The 15624-nt window shown below is 42.7% G+C and overlaps 1 protein-coding gene across 1 annotated transcript in view; it reads left to right on the forward strand.

Annotated features, from left to right (window-relative positions):
• The window catches only part of TMX4 (thioredoxin related transmembrane protein 4), a 60061-nt gene that overhangs the window by 24982 nt on the left and 19455 nt on the right, over positions 1-15624 (forward strand). The window contains exons 3-6 of the mRNA XM_030558375.1: positions 4780-4825; positions 6469-6597; positions 7738-7783; positions 10712-10813. Of these exons, the coding sequence (XP_030414235.1) occupies positions 4780-4825; positions 6469-6597; positions 7738-7783; positions 10712-10813 (323 nt within the window). The remainder of the gene's footprint in view (positions 1-4779; positions 4826-6468; positions 6598-7737; positions 7784-10711; positions 10814-15624) is intronic.

Genomic DNA, 15624 nt, shown 5'->3' on the forward strand with positions numbered 1-15624 from the left:
CTTCTAGTTGACCCATTTAGCATCTCATTTTTAGCACAGATTTTGGTCTAGGGTAATGCAAGAGTCATAGAATCCTTATTTTAAGCATCATTTAACAGGACCTAACCCCTCCCCCCAAAACATGTTTTTAAAATCCAAAGTGCTGACTAAGAATAAACAAAGCAAAATGCCTCTCCAAATACTTCCTTTGCCAAGATCAGGGAATTGTGGGGATGCAGAGGTTTGATCCTTAAGCCGGAGGGGATATACAGGTGAGTTGTACACATAAGGCCCTGTGCCTTGTGATTGGCATTTAGGGCCCCTTGCTACTGTCCCTGGCTTCCTGCCAGGCTGCCTTTTAGTAAAACTTTATAGACCTGTGTGAAGTTGCATGCCTGAATTAATGAATATATACATGAAAGAATGATAGTGAAGTTTAGAGATGGCAGAATCAGTAATTTCTTCTTGAAATATTTATCCATGTGGATACCACTCTAGAAGCACGGGTGCCTGACGTGCCCAAGATCTGAATCTTTGAAAGACTAGATATCTCTGTTGGGCTTCGTCTGTGCTTACTCTCCTCCACTTGAGGGCATAAAGGGCAGAGTGGTCAAAAATCCCTTGGTTTCCTCTTCCTGCCCATAGCAGAATTTTTCTTTTCTCTTGCAATGTCTTCACCTAGTTAGAATTAATTTCCAAACAAAATTCCTCCTTTAAAAAAAAATAATTAATGTCTCCACGGTACTTTGTGCCACTATCATAATCCTAAAATAGCAAATTTGAAGCCTTCGGGCTTCAAACCTGTGTTCCTCTTGCGACAAAACCACTGCCCTCACAGACTGTCGAAACCACTACCTTTTTTTGTCTTGGTGAGAGCCATGTACCAGGCTGCTGCTCGGTTTGCTGATCTCTTCAGCCAAAACAAGAAAATCCTGGAGCACTCAGTATGTTTTTCAGTAGTTGAAGAGAGGCATCTCAGAAATGAAGAATGGACATCAATTTCCAGTATGGGACTAGTCACTTCTAAATCCCTGTCTGCTGGTGCCACTGTTAGCCAGTATGCAACCTCTGATGTTGATACCCACCAAAGATCTGCCCCAATGCTGTCTGATAAGGAACTGAGGATGCCGAGCCCCCTCCCTCATATCCCCCGCCCCCGGCCGTATGGGCTAGCACCAAAGACCAGTCGTGCCTCCTGACTAAAACTAAGGAGGTCAGAACATCATTCCTCATGCCAATCTACTCATTCCCAAAGAAGCATAAACCTTTGCTCTCCTCTTGGGATGGAGCATTAAGACCATTCATATGATGGGACAAGTGACATGGGCTTAACTTCTGGCTCAGACCTTCACGGGGCCTGCACCTGACAGTGTTGGCAATTGTTGGCATTGGCACAGGCGCCAAGAATAGCAGCATTACTTGTGCCAGCTGACCTCATGAAAGAGGAGGTTGCTACGCTGTGCCTGTTTTATTGAATTCTACTGTCCGGGTTCTCTCAGACACAACAGTAAATAACTACGGAGGTGCTTGTTCATCACTCCAGTGTCTGGAGGCAATGAAATTATGGACATGGTGTCAACAATCCAGGATAGTTCTAATAGCTCTTCATTTCCCAGGAGCCAGTAACAATGTAACAGACTTCCGAAGCAGGAAATCCATCAGCAACAACAAATGATCTCGAAGAGCTCCATCAGCGTGCCTGTATTTCATAGATTTATCAATTTTAAGGCCAAAAGAGATCGTTGTGATAATCTTGTCTGACCTGTGGTGTAACATAAACCATACAATTTCCCCAAAATAATTCCTAGGTCATATATTTTATAAAAACATCCATGGGGAATCTTCTTATAGTCTTGTCTGCCACCAAAGAAAATAGTGTCTGGTTTTTTTTGCTTCAGAGGATTAATGAGCCGGGATTCTTGAAAGATGCCTGTATCATGCTGTGGAATCACAGTCTTGTGTGTTTCTCCTCTGATCTTTTTGATAACCTGCGTGATATGGAGAATCAGATAGGCTGCATCTGTACTTATCTTGATAGTGCCATATTGGCAAAGAAAATTCTGGTTGATAGATCTTAGTCTCCTCCTACTCAGCTTCCAATTGCACATCCAAACTGTCCAGACAGACCACAGAACTAATATAAAGTACTTCACATAGAAGCAAAATTGCTACACCTGATAGCCTGGATATTCTCCAGTTGACTGCTAGTGACAGATTCATTGCAAGTCCGAGAAATCCTTCTGCCAAGCAGAAAGCTATTTACAGTGATAATGTACTCCTCTGAGTGGAAAAGATTTTCAGTTTGGGTAGCCCAGCACAACTGTGACACATTGGACGCTCCCAGACCTAAAATCCTTGATTTGTATTCTATATTTGAAACACTCTGGACTTCTATTTTGTTCCATTCAGGTCCACTTTGCGGCTATTTATTCATGCCATCCCATCCAGTCATATTCTGTTTTCTCTCTCCCCAGATTTCTAAGGGTTTCTATAGTTTTCATACTTACCCACCAAAGAGCCCCCTCAAATGTGGGATCTTAATATTGTCCTTATAAGCATCATGGAATCTCTTTTTGAATTTCTCATGAATGCTGTTTACACCAACTTACTGTTTAGATGGTCTTTTTTATTGTTGTTACATCAGCGCTCGTAGCTGATGATCCTCACACAACATTCCACAGAGATAAGGAGATGTTGAGATCCCCTCTAAAATATTATTCCCAAAATTGTCAGATTTCCATTTAAATCAGTCTGTTGATCTCTCTGCTTTCATTCTAAAACACCATTCCTCTCCAGGGGAAACAAAACCTCACACTTTGGATCTTTTCAGAGCCTTGTTATAATATTTTGATAGAACAAAGTCCTTTAGGTAAACTCCCTGTATTTGTTGCCAAAAGTAGTGCTGGTAAGGGGGAGGCCACTTCTTTATAGAGAGTATGGAACTGAATTACCCAGCGTTATCTATCACATGGTGTTAATGCTTCTTCCTCTAAGCCTCCAAGCTCATTCCACTAAACCACAGTTTCTCCACTGCATGCTTTAGAAACATCCCCATATCAGAGATCTGCAAGATAGCCTCTTTGTTTAAACACTATGTCCTTGACTTCACTGCAAGATCAGGTGCCAGATTTGGTAGGACAGTGTTAAAATCACTTTATTTACTGGCAGTTAGGATTGCACAATTCCACCTTCCATAATGGCATTGCTCATCAGTCACGGGGAGAGAGAGCTCCATGGATGCATATTAAGAACAAAGGGTGGTTCTTTGAGTGATGGTTCGTATGCATATTCCACACATGGGATTCATGTGTCTGTCATGTGCCTGAGTCCAGAATTTTTTTTGCAAGCTGTGTCCATTGGCATGCATGTGCGCTGTAGCTCTCCTTGTGCTCTGAACTGAGGGCATAAACGGTGGTGTGGGCTGACACTTGTCCAGTTCCTTCTTACTGCCGCAAGGTCTGAGTCGGAATCTTTGGTGTCGTCAGCACCTTTTTACTGCATAATAGCTGTAACGTATTGCATATAGTTAGTTTTTTAGTAATTTTAGTAGCTTTAGTAGTCTTTATAGTATAGTCCAGTTTAGTATAGTTAGATAGCTTTCCCCCATTTCTTCCCTGCCCCGGGGCTTTTTCTCCCCAAGACATCTGGGATTATGCCCAGGGTTCTGGAGTTCAAGAACTGTGTCTTATGCTCTCACTCCTTGTTGGGAAGTGATGAACATCAGAGCTGCCGCTATTGCTTGCGTGAGGCTAATGTTCCTGTCGGGTGCAGCATCTGCCCTCCCTCCACCCCTTCCTCAGAACTCATGAGGGTTGGAAACTCAGACTCAGCAAACATCTCATGGAGAAGGTAACAAAAAGGTCTTATTGTGTCCCCACCCCAGGTTCATACCTAAAATAGCTTCCGAGTTTCATATGAGTAACCTTTCATCTACTGATCATTTTTTTCCTACACCGCGTGCCTCATATGAGGAGAGATGGCTGCATTTTCTGGATAAAATAACTTTGGCCTTTTATCTGCAAAGAACAGAGGATATTAGAAAGATGCCTAAAGTATTTATTTCCATAGCTGAGTAATCAAGCTGTATCAGCCCAGAGACTTTCAAAATGGATTTTGGATCGTATTGCTCTTTGTTACCAGCTAGCTTGTGTTCTTCCTCCATAGTGGGTGAGGGTACATGTTGGGTACAGATAGGGACTACACATCTCTAAGAATCTTCTGTTACAGATAAGTAATCTCCATTTACTTAACTTCTAGTAACTAGTAACCTTTAGATGTTGTCATCTGCTGGATCCCCCCCCACCCCTCTGCTATTATTGGAGTGTTTAACTGTGGTTGTGAATTAGCAAGTAAACTGAGGGACTGTTGCAACCACTCTGCACTTTATGCCCTCAGGTAGGGATGGGGGGGGGAAGCACATGAATGTTGCAGGCACAGCTCAACAGATGCTATTCAGAGATTCTGATCTTACATGCCCTCATCTAGATCCACACAGACAAAACTTCTGAAAGAATCAGTTGCCATAAGGTAAGTAACAGTTTTTCATAGTTTTTTTGCTATTATGCTAGACAATATTTTATATTGAATAGCGTTGTCATGGATTTACTGCGGTATTTTCTAGAACAAAACAACTAAATGTGTTATTAGACGTGATAATCCCATTCATGTTCACATTTTGTTCTGAAAAGACAAATGTTTATACGTATCTTTAGAAAATCAAAATAGAAATTTATTTTTCAGAAGCTGAGCTGAACAAATGTGATTTGTATCTTTTTTTTTTTTTTTCCCCCTCTCTACTAGGTTTGAGTGGCCGTTTTTTTGTCACCACACTTCCTACTATTTACCAGTAAGTCTCTATCATACAGGAATCAAAGCTTTCAGTTTCCATACAGGTGAAGCATCATGCAGAGCCTGTGAACAGATGCAAATTAAAATGATTCCTTACATACTGTTGTTGATAGCCACCACCTGTTGAACATAATTCTGGCATAGTGTATGTTGTGTAACATAATTCTCCTCACCTTCCCCAGAGCATTAGCTGTTGCAGTGGCTAAGAACAAGACTTGCAGTTTATTTTCCTTCTCTGCTAAGGCTGTTGGAGGGTGTGGGATGAGTGGTTATTGCTATAAGAAGTCCTGTGTCTGTCTGTCTTTGTGTTTTAATTTATGGGATAAGCACCCAGAACCCTGGATAGATGCTATAGGTTTTTTCTTGGTTTGTTTGTTTTTAAATTGAAGAAATAAATTTTAGAGCTTAAAATATCTTTTTAAAACAGTTTTTTTTTGTTCCAAGACAAAATAGCCTTGCTCTGCATATGTAGTTCAGATTAATATAATTTAAATCAGCTATTTCTGAATCTAAAGACAATTTTAATTGCATTTTTACCAATTAATGCTATAGTTTAAATTTGCCCAAAGATTTTCCTCTGTTCTCGCTTGTGGTTTTCCTAGTAATTTTCATTTTGAGTGGAGATCTACTGTGACTGTATCATCCCAAAGTGAGAATTTTCTTGGAAAATGTATGTAATCGTCAAGTCTGAAGGGAATTATTTGAGCAGGAAAACTAGGAATGTTAATATAACATTAAGGTTGCAAATATAAACATATCAGGAGACTGAAGTTTGGGTTTTCATCTCAACAATAACTTGCTCACACTGCATATATGTAGTACTGGATTTTTTATTACTAGATTGTTTTTAAATGTATGAAACTTAAAAATAACTCTGTCTAATGTGTGCACATACTGTGTGTGTGTGCACGCACATTCCAAATTCTGCTTGCAACTTTGGTCTTAAACAGGTATAATTGAAAGCAGAATGGGAGTATGAACGGACAAAGAGAACACTCTAATTCTCTGAAATGTAATTCAAGCTTTGGGCTAAAACTTTTGTTTGTGATAACACAGGTAAATTCCTCACTTAAAGTTGTTTCCAAGAAAAATAGTGTCTGTAAATGCCTTGTTTATGCATAACATAATTAAAAACATTCGTGGAAGAGACTAAGGTGTACACCCCCTCATTCTTCTGCTCCATTATGTTGTAAGAATCCTTCAGATAAATGCACATAAATCAAATGTCACACAGTTAGGTCTATTACAATAAACTGATTTTAAAAAATAAAAAAGCTAAAAGCTGTTTCAGAGGAGCCTGAGGAAGCCTGATTTCTATTGAATTTGAATGAGATTTGGAATCCCAACTTTTTTAGGTTTCTCAGAAAATCGCTGTCATAATGATGTGTATATGTGGGCATATTTCTTTTAAAAAGATGTTGAATCCCTCAGGATTGTTTAGTTTGTAAGAGTTCATGAAGTGAAGTATTCATAATTTTTTTGGAACCCTAATTTACCATCGAGGGTCGCATTTTATTGGAGTGCAGGTCAAGCTTCATAAGTGGCACCAGTACCTCTTATGCTGGGTAATTCTTTTTGGCTGCAGAGGCAGTTTCTTATAATAAGGGGCATTATTGTAATTACCGTGTGTCTGCTCCTCAGTGCGATGGATGGAGTATTTCGCAGATATCGTGGCTCAAGGACGTCAGAAGACCTTCAAGGCTATATCTTAGAGAGAAAATGGGAAGCTGTAGAACCCGTAGCTGGATGGAAATCCCCATCTTCTATAATGTAACTAGAGTATAATTTTAACTTAAAAATATTTTTTTGATGTTACTAATAAAAGATGCTAGACTGATAGCATTAAAGACTGAAGTCCTTCTCCACTGGACAAGCATAACATAGGTATTGGCAATCTTAGCTTCGGCAAGCTACCCTGCTATGGCGTCTCAGCCCTGACCCTTTAATGTGTGAGCAGTTTATTTTCCAGGCCTATTCAGTCCTTGACATCTTTAAGATTTGTACATTTTAAATAGAGAGTTCTTTGAAGGTGAAAAGCATAACTGCTCAGCATAATTATTAACAGGGATGGCAGTTTTTATGTCCACTGAGTATTGGAATGAAACAGTTTTGTTATGCAGGTCTGCCGTATAAGACTTCTGGTCACGTGGGCTATTTTGACTCACTAAAAATCACTATAGTTAAGTGACTAGCAAATACCTCAAAGTGCAGTTTTCCTTTCTTTGCTGCTGAATGGTAGGAGATAAAACATAGTGCTAGACTAAGGTATTTTCCTGTAATCTGCTGTATTTACATAGGGCTTTCTTTGAAGGGAAAGCCACACTTTTACCATCTGAGATGGTGATGAAACAATGAATCAGAGATTTTGTTGGACTTCTTTTTTACCTTAGCATAAGAGTCCTTTGGTCATCATGTGTGAAATTCACATGAGGTGTGGAGAGCCCCAGCATAAGCCCCTTTGTGCTGCTTAAGAGCTGGGAAGGCTATAGGAATTCTACAAGTATAAGAAGCCTTTCCTACTCCACGTAGGCTAGTGTATGTTTGAGGCTGGGCTGGTGAAAAACCACAGGATCCATGACTGTGCCCTGCATGGGGGTTACAAAAAGGCAGTAGTAGCTGTTCTGGCCTATTGAATGAAGTAGTGGCTGTGGACAACTGTGTGTGTTTGTTTGAATTTCTCCTCCCAAGCCTCTACTTAGTGCCCTCTACAAAGCTTGGCTTAACTCAGGCTAAGTGCAGGAGGGGTGACTTTCACCCTGTGTTCACTAACGTGCAATATAAATTTCTGTTTGAATGGCTGGATGTGATAGATGTTGGAAATTTTACATCCATTAGTTTACATTCAATTTGTACAGTATGTCATGCATCGAACTCTTAATCTTATTTAGAGTGTGTCCTTTTCTTTCTTAGGATGCATGGAATGGCAGGTCTTTTTCATTTCTCTGGATGGATCAGGGTAAGTAACACTAACCACTATTGCAGCATTTGTCTGAGGAAAAAGTATATCAAACAATGTTTAAACAGATATTTGACAGCCTTATATATAACTTATATTTTTCTTATTGTGGCTGGCTATGCCCTTGATGTATTCCTGTGTCCTTATAACTGAAGGCAGAAATTGTGCCCAGCTAATGAACTGTTTGCCAAAAATGACATTTTAAGGTTATAGATAAGATTATAATCAATGGCAAAGAGTACTCTCTGTTCAGTGTTATCTTAATATTGGTTAGCAGCACTGATAAAATGATACATCCTAAAATTTAATTCTGTACCGGTACTGGGAGTTGCTGTAGTCCGATTACTACCATTTTGCAGAATATATTTTGCATGCACACTGAAGCTAGGATGCCATCACATTCTCTAGATGATTCTCTTCTTAATATTTGTATTTTAAGAGTGGATCAGTGAGATTCTTTGGCCTGCAGTTTTCAGGAGATCAGACTAGATGATCATGCTAGTCCTTTCTAACCTTAAAGTCTGAGGGCATGGCTGCACTTGCAGATGTAGAGCGCGTTGAGTTAAACCAGCCCTTGAAGAGCGCAGTAGGGAAAGCACTGTAGTCTGTCCACACTGACAGCTTCAAGCACACTGGCGTGGCCACATTTGCAGCACTTGCAGCGGGTTGGGAGTGGTGCATTATGGGCAGCTATGCCAGCATGCAAGTGACTGCAATGTGCTTTTCAAATGGGAGGTGGCGTGGGGTGGAGTGTGATAGGGAGTGTGTTGTGTGTATGTGGGGAGGGGGAGAGAGTGCATTTTTGGGGGGCTGAGAGCGTGTCAGTATGTGGTCTTGTAAGTTCAAACAGCAGCAGACCCCTCTCCCCCACCTCTGTCTCTCACACAGCATTCCACACTAATGGTTGCTTTGTCTCGGAGCAGATAAGCACCAGCTGTCAGAAACGGAGCTTCGAAGGACATATCCGCATTCCTGCAGTGATTCAAAACAATGACAAGAGTGGCCACTTGACTTAAGGGGATTATGGGATGTTTCCGGAAGCTGATCAGAGCGCAGTAATGCAACACCCCGTTCACAGTGGGGGTGATGGCAGTGCTCTACTGGGGGTGATGGCAGATGGAAATATTGCTTAAAGGGCTCCCTTTAGAAGATGAGATGGCAGAATCCAGTACACAAATACACATACATCCAGTGCTCAGAAACATGAGTCTTTCCTCCCTGTGAGTCTAATGCACATGGTATTGTGAACAAACCAGGTTTTTTCTAAAAGGTTGAAAATAACAGAATCATTGATTTCCCTAAGTCCCATGGTACTTGCTTTCAGGCAAAACTAGGTTGATCAGCATGCTCTATCAAGCATGCAGTTGTAATGAAGTACAGAGCTGTTCATAAGTGTGTCACTAGAGCACAAGCAGTGGGTTTCAGCTTCCTTTGAAAGAGAGGCCACATATACCAGAGTAACTTGCAACCCCTAAAGAAGGAAGGCAGAAAAGTGGGCTTTGCAGCAAATTAAAAGAGTGAACTGAAGGGAAGGGAGGCTGAGCAACTGAATTCCACCAAGGTAGGTTGAGCGACTCGTTAGTTGTGCCCTTGGATGGAATAGTGAAAGAGCAATAAGCTATGCCATTCTCATTCCTTTCTTAGTTGGTGCAAATCTTTTCTATGCCTTTTTACAGGAGGGCACTTTTAAGATTCAGTGGTTAAATGACTTGCATGCTGTTGTGCATCAGTGCATTGTACAAGTTGAATTGAACACTTGGATGGAGAACAAGAGTATCCAGAGTTTATGGAATATTTTTTTAAAAAGAGTGGTTTCAGAAGGAATATAAAACCTTTTATTTCATGCATGAAAGCCAGTCTAAACTATAAGGGATTAGGAGGAGACTTTCTCTTGAGGACAGTAGATTATCCTGCATCTGTGTATTAAAAGGTTTCTTTTATCTTCCTCTGAAGTATCTGCTGCCAGCCAGTGTTAGAGACATGGTAATGACTATGGGTCTGGAGCGCACGCTGATTAGAAATTGGGGTAGAAGTCCCCTGAATTGTAAACTTCCTTGTGATGCTAATTGCTGCATGACTGTGTGCAGATCACATAATGAAGTTTTTAATTTGTTTTACTAGGGCCCCTAACATTGCTAACACGGATGGATCTGCATGATAGTGCTGAGCACAGGGATCAGATTGTTAGGATAATCTGAAGCCTTAAATTTGTTAATATTGTCCTTTTGCTACCTGGTTTCTGAGCAAAAGTAGATGTCACAGAACTGTGTGTTACAAGACCTAGGCAAGAGAGTTAAAAAAGATTCAAGCCAGTAATGTGAAGATCACTATATGTAATTATTTCCTTATGACATGGCTTTCTTTTCTTTAATATAAAGCATTAGGTTTACCCTTAAAAGTGCATGCACAACTTGAGTACATATTTATGCGCATGTGCCCTTTTACAAATGTAGGCCCTGTCTCTGTCCCTTCCAGTATGACGAGTGGAGTGTGGAAATTGCATTGTAAATTAGTGATGGAGCCAATATGAAATTTCAATTCAGGAAGATTTGATGTTGTAACACTAGTCACTGCAAGTATTACAGGAAGGAAAAACTGTAGTTTCCTTCCTGAAGCAGCTTTTATATACAGAATTATTAAATAAGAAAAACAAATGGTTTGATTTTTATCACTATCATATGTCTCATAGAATTACAGTATCAGTAGGCTTAAGTATAGTGTGGAAGAGCATGAGGACAAAGGGGGAAGGTTCTTTTAATGTAAATATTTGCTGTTGCATGAAAGGTCTCAACTGGGAATTAATTTGAGAAGAACAGTTTACAGAATGAGTGGCTTGAGAATAAATAATTAGCCTTCTTTTCTTACAGCGCAGAGTACTAAGTATATGTAATACGAGCATATTACATCTGTTTTTTTTCCCTTTTGCAGCAAATTCACAGCTACTTCACAGGCACTCTTGGAATTCATGTCTGGGGTTCTTATGCAATCTTCATTTTATCCACTCTGTTGATTGGCCTGATCCTGGGTTTGGTAAGAAATCAAAATTTTCCTCTTTAAAGCAGAGAGTTCACATTTGGCTGTAAAAATTATCTAGAGATTTTGCTTTACAATAATTGCTGAAAAAGAAACAGAAAGGGTATTTTAATTTTTAATGAAGGGCTACAAGGTGGCTCTTTTGTAATACTTAAAATTAAATGTTTGTTTTAATGTGTATGTAGTACATATAATGGCTCTAAACTGTCTTCATAGGGCTGCAGAGAAGAAAACATGTCCCATTAATGGCTGCATCTACTGTCACAGTAAGATCTTGATACTAAATAGCATCAAGGTATTCTGTGAATATTCCTCACCTCTGGTGTTGGTAGCAGCTGTTTTGTGGGATACTCTGCAGACTGACCTCACCCCCTGCATCCAAACTTTCTGTATGGGAGGAATAAGAGGCACCCTGCCACCAGCCCCGGAACTAGCTCCCTTTCCCTAAACTGATCGCATTCATGAACAAGATGCTGCTGTCCTGTTACCTGGTATGATGTATTAGCTTTAAAGTTTTACAGTAGATGGAGATCAGACCTCTGCCTACTCAGGCTTGGTCTACCCTATGGAGTTAGGTTGAAGTAAGGCAGTTTTCGTTGACCTAACTATGTCAGCGTCTACACTACACCCTGCTCCTGCCAATGTAAGTGCCCTACTACACTGGCGTAATAACTCCACCTCCACGAGAGGCGTAGAGCTTATGTCGGTGTAGTTAGGGCCATGTTGATGCAGACTCTGGAGTACTTACTGCTGGAGCTGTGAAACTGACAAGAAAGACTGGTAAGTTCCCTGCTGAGAACCCTGGGCCTGGCTCACAGCTTGGGCTGTCACTCTGTGGCAGGGAGGGCTGGCTCCAGAGCTTTTGCCGCCCCAAGGAGCCAAAAAAAAAAAAAAAAAAAAAAAAAGGGCCGCAATTGTGATCTGCGACAATTCAGCGGGAGGTCCTTCGCTCCGACTAGGAATGAAGGACCTTCCGCTGAATTGGTGCCGAATAGCTGGACCTGCTGCCGCTCTCCGGAGTGGCTGCCCCAGGCACCTGCTTGCTAAACGTGCCTGGAGCCAGCCCTGGTGTCAGGTGTGTGGCTCCAACTAGAGCCTGGCTGCCCCCTGGGCTCCTGGCTATCTGCTCCCAGTGGGCTGCTGCCCTGGCTCCTCTCTCCCCGCTGGGAGCCCTGCTGCCCTCCTGGCTCCCAGTGGGCTGCTGCCTGGGCTCCCCGCATCCCATGGGGAGCCCTGCTTCCCCTGGCTCCCTGATGTCAGTTGAGCTGCTGCCCAGGCATCCTGCTCCCAGCCCAGCTGCTGGGTGCTGAAATCCCAGGCTCCTAGCTCCACAGGGAGTGGGGCTGCAATAGCAGCATGAAATTGACAAGAATGTCCCTGTCATTGCTGGTAGGCATTGTGCTGTGAAATTGAGCCTACATGGGGCTCATAGCTGGGGCTGTCACCCCAGGGTGCATAGGGAGCTCCAGCTGTGAGCCCCGTATGCCTGTCAGTGCCTCACACTTGCCCCACTGCAGTCAATGCAAGTGTTCCTGGTGAGAACGTGCTCCACCGGCAGGAGGAGAGTAGTGTGGACACCACCAGCCGATTGAATTATTGTGATGGCTGTAGGTTAACCTACATTAAGTTGACCTAATTTTTTAATATAGACAAGCCCTTGTATGTAGTTCAGCAACTAACCCTTGAAACAGGCCATTGGTTAAATACTTCCAGTATCTCATAGCGGGGTATGGAGAATGCCTGGTATGACAGCAAAGCTGACATTGCCATCCCACCATGGTTGTAGTTGCTTCCTATTACTGTTGATGTATATCTGGAGAACCAAAGTATAAGCACCTATATTTACACCCATTCAATCATTCCTTGTTTAGCATCCCCCCCCCTCCATCTGTCCCCCCCTCTACCCCTTTGTTGCTGCATTCACTAGACATGTACATTCCTGGAGGTGGTGTTCTGAGCTAGCTTATTTCCTTCTCTCATAAGTGAACAATGAAGTATTTCTCACATTTTTAAGAATCCCAGTTAAGTTACAGAATGGATGTGAGTTTAAAGTTTACCACTTGCAAATACATTTACCTTTCAAACAAAAAAATCTTAAAAATTAGTTCCTCTAGCTGCAATATTCTGAATTCATTTACCCCGCTGATGACATCACGAACATCAAAAAACTACTGTAAGCAAAGCTTTCTTAGGGCACGTTCCCACTCTGAGTAACAGAGCCCCAACTCCAGCTGGAGCAGGAATGTCTGTACAGCTGTGGTTAGCACCATAGTGCGAGCCTCATGAACCTGAATCTGTTGACCTGGACTCTGATATTTACTGCTGCAGCTTTTTGTGTATGTGCGTGTGTGTGTGTGTAATGTAGACATACCTTTCGAGCCCTGCTGAGCACTCATTACTCAGAGAACACTCAGTAGAAGATTTGCCTGAACAAGGAGAATTGCGTGGAGGCCTTATGTGACCACCGTCAACAGCAGTAACAGAAGGAACTGAATGTGGGTTATCCTAGTTAAACAAGGAAGCCAGTCTTCAGATATCTTGTTTTAAAATGTAAACAGATTAGTTAGTTTTTTGAACTCTAGTCTTTCCCATCATATTTTGTCAGCCTCTTTTCCTTAGCCTCTCAAACTTGCAATCTTTAACTTTTCTTCGTCCTTCTCAGCCCTCGGGTGTTTGCCAAATCAGTCAGTTATACATAATCTTCAAAATCCACTCCTGCCTCTGCATCCATATTGCTAAAACTCTTGTCCATGCCCACATCATCTCTTGCCTAAACTGTTGCAACCTTTTCCATTCAGTTCTCCGTAGTTCCAGTTAAAGGACACACTTCCTTGTCTGTAGCTCTGATCTTGGTCCTTTGTTTGAGTTCCTTCATAGTGCTCCCATCTCATTCAAACATCTCTTCCTCAGATCCAATGCTGTTCATGGTACTTCTTTGTGTACCACTGATTTTCTCTCAAGATATCTCTTTATGCTCAGCTTGCCCTGCCAATCCCAATTATATAATTTTAGATTGTATTACATTTTTAAACCAGTCGGCACGTATGTTCTCTTATTGGTTTAAATATTGCTATATTGTTGGGCTTTCTCAAAAGCTAAGTAACAGACGGTGCAACAATACTGAATTAGAACAGGTTAGATTGTTCGGAATTTGAGAGCTATTTTTTTCTTCTTTACCATTTTCCTGTTTAGAGGTTTAGTTTATTTCCCAGTTCTCAACTCTGAAAGAGGAAGTTATGGGGGTAATCTTAGTTGTCTTGGTTATTTGACAAACCAAAAAAAGATTTGCAAAGAAGTGATACAAACAAAAAGAAGAACATTTTTAATTGTTTTTAGCTCTCTTTTAATACTGTTTCAAAATATAATAATCTCATAAATAGCAGTTTATTAAATAGTCAAGCTCTTCTGTTCTGTCAGTTGTCGTGTCATCACACTCCTCTTCCATACTTTACGAAGGAATTACTGATCTTGTGTAAAAAGAACAGGGGTATTTGTGGCACCTTAGAGACTAACAACTTTGTTTGAGCATAAGCTTTTGTGGGCTAAAACCCACTTCATCGGACGCATTCAGTGGAAAATACAGTAGGAAGATATATATATACACACACAGAGAACATGAAACAATGGGTGTTCTTCTTCGAGTGATTGCTCATATCCATTCCAGTTAGGTGTACGCGCCGCGCGTGCACATTCGTCGGAAAACTTTTACCCTAGCAACTCAGTGGGCCGGCAGGTCGCCCCCTAGAGTGGCGCCACCATGGCGCTTGATATATACTCCTGCCGGCCCACCTGCTCCTCAGTTCCTTCTTACCGCCCGTGTCGGTCGTTGGAACAGTGGAGCGCGGCTTAGCTGACCTCCACTTCCCTAGCTACTCGTATTTCTTGTATATAGTTATGCAGTTATAACCCTTTTATATATATATTTGTATAGTTATACGTGTTTTCTTTGCTAACATGGTTAGTTTAGTTAGCGGGGTTCAGGAAGTAGCCCCTTCCATGAGCCCAGTGCCGGAGCCCATGCATGGCTCACCGGGTTTTAGAATGGGCCCGGCCTGCCAGAAGCCGCGGCCGAAGGGAGATCTACATGACTCCTGTTTGAAGTGCCTCAGGGAATCACACTTGACAGCTAAGTGCCCCATTTGCAAGGCTTTTAAGCCGAGAACAAAAAGGTGCGGGACTTTCACTTACCCCTCCACCTTGGGCGCCGAGCGATGTTCAAGCGGCGGGCAGAAGCGCCTCCTCGGCACTGGACCCCGCCGGTACTACCAAGGCCTTTCGGCACCGGCCGTCGCCGGCACCGATGTCGACTCGGCACCGCTCCCTTCTTCCGAGGTCGAGAAAGCCTACGATTCCTGCTGGTGCCTGGCGGCTCCCCGGCACGCGCCGTGGTTGAGCCCCCTGCTCCCGCTGCTTCCGTGCCACCTGCATCGCAGCCAGAGAGCTCGCCAAAGTTGCATTACCCGGCACCGACACCTGCAGAGGCACCGATGACATCGGCACCGTCGATTCCAGTCCCCCAGGGCCACTGAATCCGGTGCCTGGCAGCTCCCCGGCTCGCGTGGTAGAGCTTACTGCTCCTGCTGCTTCTGTGCCAACTGCACTGCAGCTAGAGAGCTCATCTAAGATGGTTCGCCCGGCACCGACGACGTCGGCACCGTCGATCCCGGTCCCACGAGGGCCGTAGAATCCGGTGCCTGACGGCTCCCCGGCACGCGCCGTGGTTGAGCTACTGCTCCTGCTGCTTCCGTGCCAGCGGCACCGCAGCCAGAGAGCTCGTCTAAGTCGGATCGCCCGGCGCCGACACCTGC

This window comes from Gopherus evgoodei, chromosome 3, assembly GCF_007399415.2.
Source record: "Gopherus evgoodei ecotype Sinaloan lineage chromosome 3, rGopEvg1_v1.p, whole genome shotgun sequence".
In the NCBI taxonomy this organism is placed as follows: Eukaryota; Metazoa; Chordata; order Testudines; family Testudinidae; genus Gopherus; species Gopherus evgoodei.